Below are 19,542 nucleotides of genomic sequence, written 5' to 3' on the forward strand. Positions count from 1 at the left end.
TCCTTTATAAGAAGTAGCAGTACTCAGCTTCAGCTGATGGTTGCCATGTGGGCCCAGTGTTATATTTTTTGATTTGACAAGTAATAGTGGAAATCTGAATTTTAAATGTTGACTATGAATTCTCCGTGAGAGGCAACATTATATGGGTCCCTCAAAACATGGCTGCACTAATAAACATTGCGGCCTCCCTTTGGACTTCTGATAGAACTCCAACCCAGATTTTCTCAAAAAAGATTCAGATACCAACTATAAAAATCCCCTGTAGCAGAATTTCCATGTGATGTGCTTGCTGGCTCCAACTCAGGCCTACAGAATCAGAAGCTCTATGGATCTACCTAGGAATCTTGAATCTTTAACAAGGAGTTTTTAAAGTAATCTCAAGTATGAGAACCAAGGACAGCATACTTTTTAACAGCTACATAACCACAATTAAATTCCAAAGTATGAAACTATCATACTTCGATAAAACCATTTCCTTATTGGTGGGTATTTTTCTGTCTATAAACACTACTTCAATATACGTCTTTATGCACATTGTTTTTATTTTTATAGGATAGGTTTCCCAAATCAGGATAATTGAGTCTAATTTTAGGGGATAATAGATATTGTACACTTTAGGGTCTAATAGATATTGTAAACTTATTTTAAAAAGGTTGCAGAAAGTTGCATTTTAACTAGCCACGTATTGTAGTACCCTTATCCCAACACAAACATTCCTGGGTGTTAGAATTTTTTTCCAACTCGATTGGATAGAAAAAGTCTGTATTTCTGTAAAGTATAATATCCTGACTTCTAGTGCAGTTAAGAATTTTTTTTTTTTTTAATCACATGTTTGCATTACCTTTACTTGGGAAGTTTATGGATATTTCCCAGCTAACCAAGGCTGGGTTTAGAGTGGGAGCCAACACCTGCAATGTCCTTGCTTACCCTCTTCTGGGCTCCACCTTCCCCTCAAATCCTTGCTCTCTTCCTACAGGGAGCCTGCTAAAGCCATTAATTATTTTTCACCATTATGGCAGGGCTCTAAATTTTCCTTTGGAATGATATTCACCTGTTCATTTCCTTTGCCCATTTGGCTATTTAATAGTTTACCATTTCCTTATCTATTGAATGTAGCTCTGTGTAAACTAGGCCATTAATGATTTGCTTTATATTGTATTTTTTAAATAAGTTATAAAAGTTACTATTTTACTTAATAATCAACCTAATTTGAACGAATTGTATTTAACTTTAAGTAACCATTTAAAACAAGCAGTACCATTTTAGTTTTCTTTTGCTGTTTTTAGAAATTTTCTTTAACATCATGTGTTTTCAGTATAATGCTATAATAAATTAACTGCAGAATGGCCACTAATGAATATTATTTTATTTTATTAAATAATAGTAAAGGAAATATAAAGATTTAAATAACTTTATATGAAAGTTAAAAACTTTCCAAATTCAGAAATAGATTTTTTGGTGGGGGGAGGAGAAGGGAGGGTGGCTTTCTCTCAAGAGATCTTATTTCAAAACCCAAATGGGATTTCAAAATGCAAGTAAATAAATGTCAAAGCCTCTTGGCCTCTGCTCTGCCATTCTATGCCTGAATTCCTGCCAAAATGAAATTTTCCATTCAAGAAGGACTGGCATTTACTAAGCTGATGTTTTAAAGACTCACTTTCAAAAGTAGTGGAAACTTTGTGCAACTTTTGACGTCCCTCTCTGTGGACAGAACAGCTTCCTCTGTAGACATTTTCCACAATGGTAACATTTTCTGAAAAATGAATTTTCCTTTCTTCCAATGTCTTCGACCACTAGGTCTATTAGTTTTTCCCAGTGCCAAGCATAGAAGATAAACAACAGCCAAACTAAAAGCTAGTGTCTCACTAAGTATCACGGCACAAAAAGGATAAAAAGAAAGAACAGAAGGCAAAGTAGGAGAAAGAAAGGAGCTTGATCCAATTCACTTGCTAGAGGGGCACATTATCTCAAAATTGTATGCTGTTTCAAGAAAACTGAGCTGTAGCGAGTCTGGCTGTCTGCTTATTCACATAACATCATTTTCAATTACTGCTAAGATCAAATAGTTAAAAGCTGAGTTCATTTAAAGAATCCAAAGAGGAAATATGGCGTCTCTGGTAAACGTAGTAAAATCAGAGGATTATGCGCCCCCCCTTCCCCCGCCGCTTCGGTTTGCCAGTCCAGCGTTGGCGGGAGGGGGGAGTGCTTTGGGAGGCCTGTGAATGAGTGTGGATTTGGGAAATGGAAACTAAAACTGTCAGCCAGGGAAAACCTGCAATATTCCTAAAAGCTTTGAAATTTAACAAGAACCTGTGGGATAAATCAAAGGTAGAAATGAAATTTACAGAACGTTAAGTGGAAAATTGAACTCCATCTGCAATAGAACTGTTTGCACTTCTAAAGGCAATGACTTGAAGCATGAAGCGAAAGTTACTAATCTATCCTTAAGGCTTTCCCCCCACTCCTTAATTCTCTTTCCTCTCAGTTTTTCTTGTATGCAACGCACCCTGGAATTATCCTCCTTGAATTTCAACTTTTGTTTTTCTCTCTTGTTGCTTCCAGAACTAAGCCTTCTTTTCCTCGACTTCTAGCATTTGTTCAGGGACGTGACACATAGGAGGTTGTGAGGTAGAAAAAAGTTTTGTGCTTTGGGAAACTTGGGCCTTTGTTGTGTCATTTCCCCTATCCCTCCACGCCCCTAGACACGTGACCAGGAGAGGCCGGAATTTTGTGAATGGAGCTGAAAGGTGGCTGCCAGGGCGACAGAAGCTCCGCCCCTTCCCTAAAGCGGCCAATCTCCTAGCGGAGCGCTGCGGGGTCAGCAATGAACAACAATGGGCTGGGAACTTACAGTACATTATTGGTTGTGGCGAGAACCTCGCAGGGGCCTTAACCGAAGCTCCGCCCCCTCCCTGTTGCCCTGGATACCCGTCAGGCTCCCGCGGAAGAATAGGTCTTTGGAAACTTGCTAAGAGTAGAGGCAGGGTTCTCCTGGGAGTGCTGGGCGGCGGGACACCCTTTCTATTGGCCCCTCACCTGATCACACCCTGAGAAAGCACCCAAGAGCCTCACTATCCTAGCGTTGAGGCCCCGGCTGCTCCCGGAACCCCTCCCTGGCTGGGGTTAGCTTGCATTTCCCGCTCAAAATGCTTTTAGGTGCGCACGTTAGCACTGGCTACTCTGATTTACTAGTTTCAAAGAATGCACTGTGTGTGTGAGTGTCCTTGCTGTTCAGTTATTGGGTGTTTCTCTAGTAACGGATTATTTTAAACCTATTTTACAAATCTTTTGACATAGATCTTTCCCCTTCTGGTTCCTGTGGAGTCTTGCACCCTCGCTCCATTTTGATGCGTCTCCACACCGTTCCATTTAAGGAAGGAAACTTTCAAATAGAAATTGAGAACTGCAGCATGCTTCCCAATGGGCGGATCAGCTGCCGGAAACGTCCTTTGGTTTCTAGCTCTGGTCGCCACCAAAATCACAAGTGAATTTCAACACCACTGACTCTCTGGTCACATCCCCGCGGCCTCCCATCTCCTATTGGGCCGCGGCTTCCTTAGTGACTCTTTACAGTCCCAAGCCCCACAGGAGGGTCAGGGCAAGCGGTTTCAGAGTTGCAGCCCTCACTTTTAGTCCTAGTCATTGTCCTTGAAACCCGAGCCCCCTCACTGATCGCCCCCAACTCTGGGTTGTTTCTGTTTAAAAGCTGAAGAGGAAGTGAATGCGTCAAGTACAGTAAGTGACACCCTCTGTCTCTGTGTATACATAACAAAAGCTCAGGAAATGTGTGGGTCCCTAGGATATCCGAGCCACCCCATCCCCTCCCTGCTATTCCCCACCCCCACTATTCACTGGAAGCACCTTGTCCCGGTGCACACATGGGAGAAATTTGATTTTTAGACTTTTCCTCACCTACATTACTCCGTAGTCCTCCCAGTTCTCCCTCCCAGCGCAGCCGCTCCTAACGAGCATTTTCTCTGCTTTTCCCAGGTGCTTTCCCCATGGATTCTTTATTCCACTGCTCACGAATGATAGGATCTTGTTTTACTTGAGAAAGGCCATTTAAAAAAATGTTTTTGCTAAATCATAGTGATGGTGGTCGATGTTGAAAGAAGGCAAAAGAACTTGGGCCAAAAACTTAGTGGGAGCGAGGCTATAGAGCAAGGTGGGCTCCTTATCAGGTTATAAGAGTGTGTGTGTGTGTGTGGGGGGGGTGCTGTCGATCTTGAGGGAGGGGAGGGGAGGCGGGGAAGTAAGGAGGCACGGACTCAGTGGGTCGTGCTTCAGAGTATATACCTGAACTGAACAAAAGTGCTTTAGGAAGTCAGCCCAATAGTGGACCAAACACAGCAGTAAGGAGAACTGGCGCCTCGGTACACACGGATTCAGCGTCCCCCGGCGCCTTAACAATAAGCAGCCGGGTTAGGTAGGCGGTCGATTTCCTCTGTGGCGTTTCCAGATTATGGACCCTGCGCCAGCCCACCTAACACCCTCTTGGGCAGAGGGGCGCAGAAGATCCAGGAAAAGGGGCAGCAAGCCGCCTGATTGACAGCCCGAAATCTGATCTTGTGAAAGAGTCGCGGAACCAATGGGAGGCAGCGATCCATCAGTTTGGATTGGAGGCCCCTGGAGGAGAAGTAGAGGAAAAACCACCGAATTGAGCTCTGTCAGAGGCGCTTTCGGCTTCCAAGGGGGAAGTGCTGGGCAATAATTAATGTTTTTATTAAATTTGGAGGGAATTTTTTTGCAGCAGTTCGCCTAGTGCGGCCTTCAGGTGGGTCTTTCCAACAACTTTTTGTGTCTCTCCAGATAATTGCATGGTTGTGGGTTGCAAAAACTATCCTTATGAAAGAGGTGTCTCCGTCTCTTTAGTCCCGTTAGGTGCAAAGCAAGTCTCGTTGATCGCCATTGCTAGTTTTGCACACGTTTGCGAATCAGAGCTGCCCGGGGTACACCGACCGCGCAGGGAAACATCGAGTGTAAATAAATACATCGCCTCTTGTTCGGATTTTTGCTACTGCCGAAAATATGTAAATTGTGAACTCTCTTGGCTCTCTTTGGATCCAGGTGAAGGAGGCGGTGTAGGGAGGGTTATTTTTTTGTGAATGGGACTGTCGGAGGGTAATTAACTATGCAAATTCAAGAGCTTCATTCATGATTTTTTTTTAGCCTAAAAGCCATCTTGTTCCCCTCTAGGTTGATAGAAGTCCAGATCCCGAGGAAATCTCCAGCTAAATGCTCAAAACATAAAACACTGAGCTGAGATTTGCGAAGAGCAGCGGAATGGATGGATTTTATGACCAGCAAGTGCCTTACATGGTCACCACCAATGTGAGTGATCAGTTCGAAAGTTGCTGTTTATAAACTTGACTGGGGCGGGAGGGGGTAGAATGAGAAGGGAGGGGGCAAGGGGGTTGGGATTGCAGATACTTTTATCTGCTTTGTTGCCACTGTAGGGCGACTCTGCTTCTAGAAGCCCAATCTTCAAAATGAGCTTACCTTTCAGTGATTTGGAGAAGGCATAGTTCTGTTTTTAAGACCCCTTTTTCTGATTAAAGTACCCAAGATGAGTAGAAGAGGAGATGGAGGGCAGCAGCAGCTGCTGCACTCAAAGTTTTTGGCTGGGTTTGTCTGCCACATTGAAAAGAATGAAGTTGAGACAAATGCTAACACTTTTTGTTTACATGGGGTGTTTTTATTTCTTTTTTCCCCCTTTTATTTTCTTTCTCGTTTTTCATTTCACCACTCTCTTTCTTTTTCTTTTCTTTTTTTTTTTTTGAGGGGGTATCAGAATAAAATTCATTGTAGTTTAATCTAGCTTTGATCCAGCCTAAAAACGACTTTAAATGTAATTGCTTAATGTTTTGATGCTGAGATACCATGAATATATGAGTAGTATGGTAGGATCCGCTCTGGGAAGCCACTCTCCGGGGCTGTTGAATTCTCAGCTTAAGGTTTTATTGTCAAATTAATGCAGAAAGTGAATATTTGAATTGATACTATGGACTTTATTTTTTTCTATTTAGAAAAAGGATCCAGTAGACATGTATGCATGTGGTTTTTGTGTGTGTGTGACATTTGAGGTTTACATTCTTTTAAAGGATTTTATCTTTCCCTTTGTAGAATCAGCGTGGGAGAAATTGTAACGAGAAACCAACAAATGTCAGGAAAAGAAAATTCATTAACAGAGATCTGGCTCATGATTCAGAAGGTGAGGTTTGATTTGGGGCTGAATCCCCCCTCTTTCCCTGTGTTCTCCACCCTCATAAAGAAGAGGAGCACTTCAATCTTAGCTTAAAAATAAAAAAAAACACTCAAATTTCTGTATTTAAGACTTTTACTTGGAGCAATTAATGTAATGTGACAATTTGCACTGGACTATATTTTATGGCCCTGTCACAAACCAGTGAAAGAAGGAAATAAAAAGTTAACAGTGACATCCTTCTTTTACTCATTCTTTATGTTTAAATACCCTTGTCCATATGGCTTACAACTAATCCTATACATTAAAGTAACAATTTAAAAATATCCAACACAATGGGACAAATTAAGCTGCTAAATTTCCTCTTTCTACTTTATTAAAAGTTAAACAGTATAAATTATTATTTGATTTCCTGTCCGCCTTAGACTAAAACCATGTCTGTTATAAACTTTTCATGGATAATTTTGATGACTCCATGGTGAGGTCATAATATCTTGTTTATAGGTCTTAAAATAGTCACTGAATTATAATTAAGGCCTAATTAATAAGTATAATACCTATGTGGGAAATTAGTTTACAGATTCTTTTTATGAACTGTTGGTAGGAAGTCAATATATTATAAATTATCCAGCCATATGGGAGCATTAATAATAAACTTAATGTACTTAGATTTAATTATCAAAGTTCAGTTTGCCATTTAGATTAGGTATATTAAATTCTGAAACTTCCTCAAATCTTCATGATTATTGGACACCTCTTTCTCTCTCCACTATGACAGAATACAAAGTTTTGGACATGATAATAAACGGGTGCCAGGGAATTATCTTTTTTGACTCATATTATTGTAGAAATTTTCCTCAAAAACTTGTATTTAAAAGTTGTCTCTTTTATCTTTGAGGAATTGAACCTGAAAACATATAGTACTTAGAGAATTATACCATGTTCTGTTACATCTTTTATATGAAATTCAGTAGATAGAAATAAATGTTTTTCAGTTCTTCTAATCTTTTTCCTACTACTTTTTAAATAAGATTCGAATATATTTAAGAAAGGTTTCCGTGGATAGGCATGCCTTCACCTCAGACTTTTTTTGAATCCTAGTGTACATGTGTTGTTTGGTGTCCCTGAGCTTATTTTATTAGGCTGTTTGTTAAAAAGGGGAGGAGGGGAGATATTGACTTTATTATTTAGTTGACCGAAATAATTTCTTAAAGAAGTATCACTTAATAGCCATCAAAATGAGCAGGATTAGTGAGATATTTAAGTTATGCATTCTGTTTTCTTTTTATATTGACACCCCTTTCCCAAATTAAATCGATATATAATACAAATTTGATGAGAAATGTTTCTATTTAATGAAGCCTAAAGATTTGCAAATCTTTTGTTTTTCTTTGACTTGTTTTTTAGAACTCTTTCAAGATCTAAGTCAATTACAGGAAACGTGGCTTGCAGAAGGTAAGGCAAAAAAAAAAATTGCTTTAAAAGGAGGGGAAAAGCAACTCTAGAAGGGAAAAAAAAGTCCTGAACTTGCTGTCTTAATGTTCAGCCCAATTAATTGAGCTCTAAAAGAGCCACCTCATGTGTCATGCATACATTAGAGCCTCTGATGAGTTTGTCTTTGGGGAATCTGGGGCTGCACTACCCAGTGTCATCACAAATTACCAGGAGAAATTGCTTCCAGCTCACAATCACATCTGCTTTTGGCAAGAACTAATGCACCAAGACTTCAAGTTCTAAGCCTCTGTTCAGATTTTAATTGCAATTGATCAGGTTTATATTATTGTACCTCGAGAGACCTGCTAGAGCCAGAACCCGGCTTGCTGTTTCCTTTAGAGCAGCGCATATCATTATTTGGTGTTCTGGTGGAGGACTTTTCTGATGGCAGAAATTAGTTTCTCTGGGTTCATCAGGACGGGATGCTTCAAGATTTAAGTGCAAGTGTCTTCTTTCCACCTTGTTCACAACACAGAACCTTAGGTGTGTATCCAATATTTAGGAAATCTATAGCTATAAAATATATCTTCGGAAGCTTTAAGGAATTTTTTAATGTTTTCTATTTGTTACTCTTATGTGATGTTTGTTGAAACTGACCTTTGCTATTCTGTCATTTTTATTAGGATTTATTTAATATAGCAAGGAGATATTTAAAAGCATTACTTTTATTTTTGATTACTTTTTGATAACAATTTGTGTTGCAATCTATTGTACCTTTTATTGTTTAAACTTTATTTTATAGGGACAGTGAGATACTGCTTCAGTACAGCTTTATATAACTTGAGAAATGCCTAATGTTGAGGGACTTTGTTGATGTCCATAATTTGAAAATTTTTTGAATTTGTTCTAAAATATGAAATGTTAATTTTATCCTATGATGTGTTCTGTGGGAATCAAGAAAATTATAGATATTTAAGCACTGAGCATAACTGTCTTATTTCTGTCTTCACATTATATGGGAAACATGCAATTTTTGGAACAGATTTTTAAGGTGATTGAAAGAAGAGGGTCTCTTTAAATGGAACCCAAGTGTTGCTATTGCTATTTGAGGCGATTGCTGTGTTTTATCGGTGGTCTTGCATGCAGTTGATCAAGTTGCTGTTAGCATGTAAAATAACTTTCTTTGTTTTGCTGATATTCTGGTTTTCCAAAGAGCTTTTGCAATCTTTTTGAATCTTTTAAGTTAAATAGCTTTCCTGGTAGCCTTCGGAAAGAGTGATTGTATTTGTATGTTAATGAAAGGTAAGTATTAATGAAAGTTTTACTTATATTTAAAGGTCATTTTGCTTGTCTGTGTAAATGAAACTTATTGCAATAGATTACTTATTATTGCAACATAAGCCATATATTTCAAAGTAACTTTTTCAAGAAAAAAATTGCACAGAGGTTCTTGTATTAACTTTTTTTTCTGTTAGTTTGCAAAGTTGAAGGTTGTGAGAATATTATATTTATGAGGGAATTTATTCACCCAAAATAACTTAAAATATCTATTTTAATTGTTCTGGAAGGTTGGTTCCTTAAGATGTTTAAGTCTCATTGATTCCAAGTCAGTGCTCTTGCTGGCAGATTTTGAATGTGCATAGCAACTCTGTTCCTGGAATTTTAAAACGTGGAATCTGTAACAGACTCTTACTATTTTATAATCAGTTTCAGCACAGTTTTTTACTTTGGACTTGCTTTGTCTCTGTGTCACTTGGATAAGTGTTTTGAATAATTTATCCGAGTTTATCTTTTAAAACTCTGCACTGATTATTCTTACCTATGATTATTAAAATACCTGTAAATCAAATCTGAAGATTTAGTTTTATATAAAATAAACCTAGAGAATGAGTAATATCTTTGCAGGACCATAGACTTTTACTTAAAAAAGAATTCAAAAGGTTAAATAAATAAGTTCAGGAATTAATCCTCGGAGTGTTGTATTGAATACCCAGGTGGGCTACTATTTACAAACTGTGAATGCGATTGCACCTAGAATGATTATAACATTTTTCAAAATAGTTTACATTAATTTATACTATCATGATACAAGCAAAAAGTTGCTAATATTTTTTAAGTCTAATCGTGAGAAGAGAGGTTCCTTTTTACTATTTGTTAGTAGGCTGCATGTTTATTTTTAATTTAGTAATTATATGTAATTATATTATTTGCATTAGCATTTTAACTTGATTTATTCCGCATCTCGAATAATATTAGCTAAAAAGAGATCTCGAAATTATACTAGTTTACTCGTAGCTGGATGTGTCCATTTATGTCTCTGGAAATCCAGAAATTAAAACATTGCCAAATTAGCTGCCTGTGAACCTTTTACATATTTCTTTTCATAATGTTTTGTAGTCAAGAAGCTGACCATGGAATTTTAAAGCATCTTGACCCTTTTAAAAAAGATTATTGGCAATTAACCAAGTTTCTTCCATGAGTTAGAATCCTATTGGGAAGTTAAACAAGTCCAAAAATCTTACTGGACCTGAGAGTCAAGTTAGTTTTCATATGTCATATGAAAATCATGTTTAAAAAATTATCAAAGTCCCTAAATACTTGGAAGATGATATACCTTAGCTTGTTTGTTTTTCCTATAAGAATTTTATAAGTTAGACCCAAAGTGCAATCTATGGATCAGTCATAGGTAAATTATTATTATGGAGTAATAAATGTGTTTTATGTCTAAGAGAAATTGTGATAGGTAAGGGTGGAGTTGGAAACAGTTTTTTTTTTTTCAATTTACTGTTATTTCTAAAAATAGACTTTCCATTCTCTCAAAAAATTCATTTCTAAACAGATCAAAAATATGTGTGTGACAATTATAACTATATTAGTATCACTTTCTAAGTACTAACAGTGCAATTTAAAGATTTTTAACAAATATACCACAATTTAAAATAATCACACTTCATTTTGAAGTTGAAAAGGTAGTTTTCAGTGACCATAGTAGCAGTTAAAAAAAAAGAATGTGCCTATTTTAAATTTTGCTATAGCTACTTTATATTGTAATCGTAACTATGTATAATTCTTTATTGATTCTTTGTCTTTCGAATTAGATTGCTACTCACAGAAAGGCAATTTCAATTATTTGATCCCGTGAAATAATGAGTTCAAATATCAGTCCTATCAACATCATGGTAACATCTCATTCTTAACAACCTGTTTTAAGTGGTGCTTTACAAATGGTGCCCTAGAAATTTATAGTTAAAATGGACCCTCTTGCGGGGGGAACAGAAGAAGTAGAAGTATGTAAAATTCATTTTCAAAAGGCTTGCATTTCTCTAAAGTTACTTATTAAAGCTTGCCTACTACCACAAACTAAAAAGAAATAAGAAATTTCGTATATAGCTAATGAAAATACATAGCAACTCTTGAACGTTGTTTTTGCTGTTGGTCTAGATGTTTTGAGGTTCCTTTTCGTCAGCAATATTAAGGAAAAAAGTCGTCAGTGATTCGCTGCCATCCGGGTAAAAGGTTTTTCAATGGAGTTGTAGTAAGTCAAGTTTCATGCTGCCTCCACACTTGAGTCAAAGTTTTATCTCTAAGAGCAACCTTTCTACACCAAAGGGTCTTACCTCATGCAGATAAAGCTGGTTTTTTTTCTTTTGTTTTATGTGACCTTCAAATGATAATTAGGTTGACTTAAAAGTATAGAGATGTCATTTTATCTCCAATTCACTCCATTGGCTGATACTGTTTATATTCAAAGTCCTTTATTTCAAAGTTCCTTAAATAATATGTGCTCTTGTTCTTTGGTGTACATATTGTCATCCAACAATATTCAGCAGTCATAATATACTCATTTTTATTTTTCAAAATTAAACTGTTTCTTTTTAAAATTGGATATAAATTGGATGTGTTCATGAATGTTTTTTGTTTTCTTGTGATACAGTAAGGAATAAAACCTTTAAAAACTACATTATTTTATGTGGTTAACATAAAAAAGGGAATTGAGAATCTAAGCATTAAATTACAGAAGTCTATACTATTTCTTAGAATTGAGCAAGAGTCATTTTTTTAGGGCGTGTGGGCTACTACCCCTCTGCATTGTACCAGGAAATACTCTAAAATGTGAAAGAAAAACTTCTTCTTTGTACTTGATTAAAAGATAGCAGGTAGAGTAATGTATTATATTTCTAAATAGTCATTGAAATTATATAAATGCCATTCATCTGTGATCTATTTGTGAAATAGAAATGTTTTTTAAGATTAGAATTTGGATTTGGTATAGAATAATGTTTTACAGAGGGCCTTAATAGATGTTTATGAAATATTGCCAAGCTTTTCTAGTTGTCACAAGAAATCTTTAATTTCTTAAAATTTATAATATGATTTTATTCCCTTTGGCCTGTGTATAAACTTGTAAATAAGATGTTAATAATAATAATAATAATAATAATAATAATAAATCTGTAGCATTAGAGAAAAGATTTGGCTGGAAACAACAGCTCTGAGCTACCCTTAAGTTTTCAACTCAGCTTTAGAAATTGAAGCTGATTTGAGACTAAAGACAACTAAAACTTAATGTTTTTGTTTTTTTTTTTTTTCTTTTGGAGCGTATAGAATGTCTTTATCAAATATCAAAATATCAAAGATGATTCTGTCGTTGAGACATAGCCTCCTTTTTTGTCTGTTTAAATACTTTTATACTTCTGCATTAATTAATGCTTATACTTTTATACAACCATTTTAATGTTAAAAGCGGATATGTTATTAAACTAGGTTTAGTGGCCTCATGATTATTTTATTCCATGGCCTGAAGCTTCATTTTAGTATTAAACAGAATTCCACTGTGCAAAGTTTGATTTTCTTGTTGTTTTACTTAAAATGTATATTTCTTCGGAAAAAGTTGTTTTTAATACTTTGATACAAAGTGAAATGCTGCAAAGTCATAGTAATCTGTTATAATTGTAGGATAAAGAAACTTAGAATAATAGGCAAGAAAAATAAGGTATTTTTAAATGGTTTTTCTTCTTTATTTCTTCTGTCCCTTCCTCCTTTTTTCTTTACCTCTTTCCTTCTTAGTTTTGTACATTTAAGTTTCTGACAAGGTACTCTATAAAGCAGGATGGGATAAATATATAAAATATATGGATTTAATTTTGTAAACTTGTTACTTATTTAAATGTGTACTTTAATGGATCTGAACTGTATTTGAGATAGAGCAATAAAACTGTGTTTATATTGCAAGTTCAAGTTAGCTTGCTTTAGCTCTTTAGAAGGGTGTGACATGAAAAGATTGTGGTTGGGCCACATGGCTCATGCTGGACTGTGTTTTTGTGAATGGAGGCAGAACTCCAGTTCTGCCTGCTTGTCTGGAGGAATTGCTGAGGAGATCAGCTGTCTCATTCACGGGCAGAAAGAATGACTCATACATCTTCCGCCTTGTTTGGCTCCAGGTCATTGTTACAGTGGATAGAACTGGTTTTAATTAAATATTAACCCCTTTTATACTCAACATTTGTTTCATTTGTAATTTTTCCACTTTCCCCCCAGCTTTAAAAGAAGCCAACAGGCGCCTAGTCTCTAAGAAAAAGGGTTTTTTTACTTGCCTGCAGCCAACCTTGGAAAATATTTAAATGCTTACCTTTTCATAAGTAATGAAAGTTTAAAATATGCGTAAAATAAAGGCAAACTACTTAAAAATTGCCCCCCCCCCCGGAAATGTTAGGTAAGAAAGTATATTAAAATTAAAAATAAGAGTTAATGATTCTGTGACATCTAGATCATGATTAATGTTTTCATGAGTTTCTTTATCATGATATGTACTGCTAGGTAGTAAAAAGAGAGAGAGAGAGAGAGAGAGAGAGAGAGGGAGAGAAACAACTTTGGCTAATAATCTAGGTAAAGCAAACAGCTGAGAGTACAGATACTACCCTTTAAAAGCCGAAGTCCTAAGACTCGATGGCAACTTGTCTGTTAATGTGCAATGGACTGATAGAGCTGCTCCAGCTATTACCAATAAAACCTACATGCTTAAGTTTCTTGAAAGCCTTTTATTGGTCTTTTGTATATACTTTTCCCCCTTCTCCTTTCTTACTCTTTTCCTTCCTCTTTAATTACATAGTGTGGGGAAACATTTTCTTTCCTCAAAGGTGATTATTCCAAGCATAGTTTATAATAAATACATATCAGTGAAAACAAACCTTTTTTTTAGGTTAGCCTCTATTGTTAATTTTCCATTTTGGAGTTGGTATGACTTGTCACAAATTATTAGGCAGCTGTAGTTTGCTACTTCACAGAATTCCCATGAATTGAGGGAAAAAAAAGAAAATGTATGATACGAGTGTAGCAATACTTTGTCATTTTTTCCTTGTCCAGATCCAACTTGTGTTTTTAGTTAACTGCTGTCCTTTCACTCGAACTTCAAATTAGAGGTAGACTTAAGCCTTTGTCTATTTAAGTAGCATGCTGCTTCATTTGGTCTGTTCAGTTTCTGAAGATTAGCTTCTGTGAAAATGTGAGTCATATGTTTTTTGTTAAAATTCTGTAATATGTTCATGCATAAGTGTGAAGTATTTATTCAGTATGTTAAGGACTTAGAACAGAAATAGCAATTCTTATTCTTTTTTACAAATTGCTAGTATGCAGCTATTTTCTGTTTACTTGTGAGGTGCAAGTTCTAGTTTCTTCTGCTCCTAAAGTTTTGCCTTTTTTTGCACGCATATCCCAGCACACACCATATATCCATCAGAGATTTCTTTATGCCTTTCTCTAAGTGATATACATCATGGAGTTGCAACTTTGTCTTATGATAGTAAGAAGAAAAAAAGTCTGGCCTTTAGGACATTCGTACCAGCATATTCAGTTACAAATATACTTCTGTTACTCACCAGCTATTTTTAACTATTCCTGTAAAGAGATATTACATTTTTATTAGGTTCTTGTAAATGTTGGCTTTTTAAAAGCACAGTAATTGCTGTGACTGATAATTTTTGCATCTCAATAGTTGTATATGTTTAGATGTTAATTTAGAAGGTAAACCAAAACATGGTTATGATGGAAAAAATATGTAGGATTTGATTCTGTTTACCTGCTTTTATTTACTAAATAGATGTTAAAACATTTTTTTGTAATATTTTTGAGGTACTCCTCCAGTTATAATTTTTGACTCTATGAGAAAAGCTCAAGCTTCCTGCAATGTCGAGAAAAATGTTTATATAAGAGAATGCTAATGTACAAATTTTAGCTGTTATTTTTACCTGTATCAAATATAATTCATTAGAAGTAAAGATGTTAAACTTGCATTGTAAGGATTGAGGTAGTTTTTTGTGAGTGAAATGGAAAAGATGGGCGGGTGGGAGAGACTTGGAGAGAAGAAAATAGTTATTTCTTGATTATCTGGCGTTGTCCAGCATTTTGTTTCGACTATTTCATTTAATCTTTACCAAAAAAACCTGTATTTTCACTATTGAACTGACGAGTAAAATGCAGTTCAAAGAGGTTAAATAATGTTACACAGTGTATACAACTAGCACGTCATAGAGCTATAATCTGAAGTATGCGTGACTTTACTTAGTTGGGTATCAGATATTAATGGAATACGAAGAGAAAACATTTCTAATATAAGCTGATGAAATAGGCATCATTTATAATTTGGAAAAAGTTTTTAATTTGTTTGGTTTCATTTTGTGGCAGAAGATGGAATTTGTCTTTAATAAGCTTAAATATTGATGTACAGAATAAAGTTTCTAGAAAACGGTTGGATGTCAAACTGCATATATTTTGATAATCGGCAAGATTATCATGGGTTCTGCTCTTAATAATATAACATAAATTTTATTTAGCCAAATAGCTTTGTTTTTAAAAATATTACTACATAAGCTAGTAAAAAGAACTTTTAATTCTATATATTTGTAATCCTTTTTATTAGAATTTTTTAATATAGAATTTCTTTTAAGTTAGAACTTTTCTTAGCTCATTCAATTATCAACCCAAAACATTTTCAACAGACTGATTATTTTAATAAGCATTTCCCATGCAGAATAGGCACTTTTTAAAAAATTAAATGACATCTGTTTTAATATGACTTGATTGGATAAAAAGTCTCAGTATTAGATAATAGTAAAGTAATAATAGCTAATCAGATCACAGCTAAAGTTAATTAGGATGATAACTTATTATATTTTTACCAATTAAAAGTGACCTAACTTCTATTTTATGTAGTTTGTGTGTAAGTGTGCACATTGGTGTGCATGTGAAAACTTGTTTTTGTAATATTCTATCAATTTGGAATAGGTTATTTCGATGTTTAAATGAACTATGATGAAAATATTGTAGAAGTGAAATAGTTGTGTTTTGATTGCTGGCGAATGCATTTAGTCCTTCCTATTCAGTAATTTCTCCTTTACTAAAATAGGGAAGTCATTTGACATTAAGACTGATGAAATAATGATATTCCTTTTGTTAATGCTAAATAGTCACCAGGAAAATATTTTGCTTGAAAAGATGGAGTTTATTTTTATTTGTATTATTATGACCATGATCACTGAAAGATAACATTTTATTATATATAACCAAAATCAATGACAATGATTTAAGAAATTTTGTCACACATTTTGGCCAAATTTAGGGCAAATGTTTTTAATTATGGTAGTCTAAATTTCAGTAGACCGAACATATCAAAAGCGGACATATCTGTAAATCGGAGAGATGCGAGTAATAAGTATATATCATTTGAAAGAATTATGTGGTTACTTTAAATGGGATGTTTAAGCACTGGCAGTTGGTAAGTTGAAATACCTTTTACTCCATTCTTTCAAAACAAAAGAAAGCAAAACACTGCAACTAATAGAAATCCTGTAGCTTCTTTTGTTTTGCATGTGTCTATTGTTTTTCTCTGGCACGTGGAATTCAGAGGGACTACCACCATTATATTTCTGACGTGTTTTCTGGTTGACATCAGTGATCGCTTCTATTTCCCCTCTCAAGTGTCGCTGTCAATACCATGTAAAATAGGAGCTCGTTGGTAAATAAAAATACATTTTATCTCAGCCTAAAAAGATCTTACGTGAAAGATCTTACTTGATATTTCTTATGTCTTGGCAGTTTTTCTCTTAATCTAAATTTCTTTTTTCTTCAGCTCAGGTACCTGACAATGATGAGCAGTTTGTGCCAGACTATCAGGCTGAAAGTTGTAAGTATAGTTTGACTCATCTCTTGGCCTTTTCTGTCTTTCTTCCCTCTTTCATTCTTTCTCTTTGGTTGGTTTCCACTTCCAGTGTCTGTTCTTCTTGCATTGTGTCAGTGCCTTTTTAACTTACAGTCATGAAGTGATTTTATTTATCAGGTTATAACATCAGCAGAATCCCTGTACAATCTGAGCAGAGCTCCAAATAGTAGTGAACCAAAACTGATTTGATTAAAAGATGGTCCTATTCTCTGTATTTGGTCAGTATCCTTGGAGAAGAAACAGGGAGATCCATGAGTATGCAAGTGTTTACTTCTAGTTTTTCAGTATGTTCCCAAGGAAAAGTCTGGATGCTGATGGGAGATAGTAGTTAAAATCCATATGAGATTATTTATTGTAACATAAAAATTCTGGGCCACGCATTTATTGGTTTGTTATATTATTTTATATTCATGAACTTTCACCTGCTTTGACTTAATTTTTAGCCTCATTTTCTGCTTCCTGGTTGCACTGCTACAAATGGAAGTAACCATTGCCTTCTCTTAAGATCCCTGCAGTGTTTCTTTCTGTGAGACTTGCTCCAGGGCCTGACTGTCATAGAATGAGTGTGGAGTGATTCATGGTTACTCACCCTCCTGTAATTGCAGAGTGAGCATTTTGCCTGTGCAAACATGGTTGCCTTGGGGTTTACTTCTGATCCTTATGCTTTGCCATTCTACCAGCTAACTGCAACTACTGACCTGAGGTGCAGGTAGTAAAGAAAAGGATATAAATGCCATCTTGATTGTGAAACTGACCTAATATACTTTTGTTCTGTTAGCATCATTTAATGTTTCATTTTTCCAGACCACTGACATTTTCACAAGAGGCAGTATCAACAGCAACAAGATATGCTTAATACCTTACAGCTTATTGAATCCATATTTTCACACCTAATATCATAAGTCTAATACAAACACCTATGTTACTTCATGTAACAGATGTTTGTGAGCATTGTTTTCAACTTTTATGTTTGGTATCTTAAATTTCCCAGGTTTCAAGAGTTGTAAGATGTTCTTTCCAGATTTCACTCATGTTAAATGTTGTTAGTTCACTAAAAGATTTTTTTCACTTGTGATAAAATGTACACAACAGATAATTTGCCATTTTCACCATTTTTTAAGTATGCATTTCAGCGGCACTCACTCGTGCAAACATCAACACTACCCATCTCCAGAACTTTCTCATGATCCCACATTGAAACTTACACTGTACTTGCTAAAAAAATAACTCCTCACACCTCCCTGCCCCCAGTCCCTGGTAACAGCTGTTCCATCAGCTTGATTTTGATATGACAAGAGAATTTTGTGTGTTGCTTGATTACTGAATATAGTTATTAGAGAAACGATTTCAAGAATCCTATACGACAATGATACAGAGATTAAGAAACTCTCAGAAGGACGATAGCTAAGGATGACGTATGGGCAAGGCTCCCCTTCATGGAAGTGTGGGAAGAGAACGGTCACACTTCCAACACTTCTCTTCCCTTTCTGTGGGGTACTTGAGTTCTTTCTAACAGCTAAACCTGTCATCTGAGTGGGTGAATTCATCTCATTGAGTCATTTTACATCTGAAGAAACTGATAATGATTCCAACACTATATCAAGTGCCAGAGTGAAACAACTATCTTAAGGTAATTTTTCACTCCTTATTTGACCTCTTCAGCTTTTCTTATTCTTCACTGTTTCATGTCCTTGAGTTCTCTTCTTTTGGTCACAGTAGAATGATTTTTTCCTTTCTCTTTTTACTCCTTTGATTCTGCCGTGGTAGTACTGTCCCATAGAACTTTCTGTGATGATACAAATAATCTATATTCATACTGTTTGATACAGTGATCTCACTAATCACATTGGTCATTGAATACATGAAATGTAGCTAATGGGACCGAATAAATGAATTAAAAAATTTTTTAATTATCGTGACTTTATATTTAAATAGACACATGTGGCTATTGGATACTGTAGTGGTCAGTGCAGTTCTGTATAACTGTGTCTGCTACAGTGTTATCTCCAGCCTTGGTCTCCATTCTGCTCTGTCTCCTGGACATTGTCACCTGATCCTCTATTGGGGTCCTTGTGCAAATGACAAAAAATGTAACATCTCTGGCCTCACCTGCTCAGACCTCAGCTGAGTGTTGGCATAAAACACTATTTACACAGCAATCCCAGTCTTTAATGTGCTGTTCCACAGACAATCCACACTCAGCAAGGCCAATGTTGAAATCATTATTCTCTTCTAGTTCTGCTGCCTTTCTAAGTCGATGGCATCGCCATCCAAGCTGAACCCCTTTGATTTATTATTAATTCCTCCCAGTTCTTTATCATTAACCTCAGATTGCTTACCAAGATGTTGATTCTACCTTTCAAAAATGTCTTCATTTCATGGCCTTACTCCATCTCTGTTTCAGTACTGAGCTCACACCCACGCTTTGCCTAGACCGAATTTGTGATCTGCCTTTCGATTGGCACCCTTGTCCCCCATTCTCTCTTTTCCAGTCCACTCTCTGCAATGGCATCATCACACAGCCATCGGGCCTTGTTAATTTTCTCCTGAAACTTCCTTCAGAACAAAGTCCTAATTCTTTAGCTGTACAGAACATTATTCTATAACCTGGGCTTTGACTACTGTTTCAATTTTAACTCTTGCCATCCCAGCACCCTGTTCCTTCCCATCCCAGCACCCTGTTCCTTCCCAT

At 35.8% G+C, this 19,542-nt stretch overlaps 1 protein-coding gene across 8 annotated transcripts in view; it reads left to right on the forward strand.

Annotated features, from left to right (window-relative positions):
- The first annotated feature begins 3,631 nt into the window (after positions 1-3,631).
- ETV1 (ETS variant 1) overlaps positions 3,632-19,542 on the forward strand; it is an 85,276-nt gene continuing 69,365 nt past the window's right edge. For 2 of the 8 annotated variants that reach the window (XM_023532877.1, XM_011362907.2), the window contains exons 1-6: positions 4,435-4,774; positions 4,873-5,067; positions 5,197-5,331; positions 6,124-6,211; positions 7,610-7,657; positions 16,761-16,814. In XM_023532877.1, the coding sequence (XP_023388645.1) occupies positions 5,284-5,331; positions 6,124-6,211; positions 7,610-7,657; positions 16,761-16,814 (238 nt within the window). In that variant the 5' untranslated portion in view covers positions 4,435-4,774; positions 4,873-5,067; positions 5,197-5,283. Of the gene's footprint in view, positions 3,736-4,427; positions 4,775-4,872; positions 5,068-5,196; positions 5,332-6,123; positions 6,212-7,609; positions 7,658-16,760; positions 16,815-19,542 lie in introns of those variants that run through there. The other 6 variants (XM_023532875.1, XM_011362916.2, XM_023532895.1 and 3 more) reach the window with 5 other exon arrangements.

Source organism: Pteropus vampyrus, unplaced genomic scaffold (genome assembly GCF_000151845.1).
Source record: "Pteropus vampyrus isolate Shadow unplaced genomic scaffold, Pvam_2.0 Scaffold4, whole genome shotgun sequence".
Classification (NCBI taxonomy): Eukaryota; Metazoa; Chordata; class Mammalia; order Chiroptera; family Pteropodidae; genus Pteropus; species Pteropus vampyrus.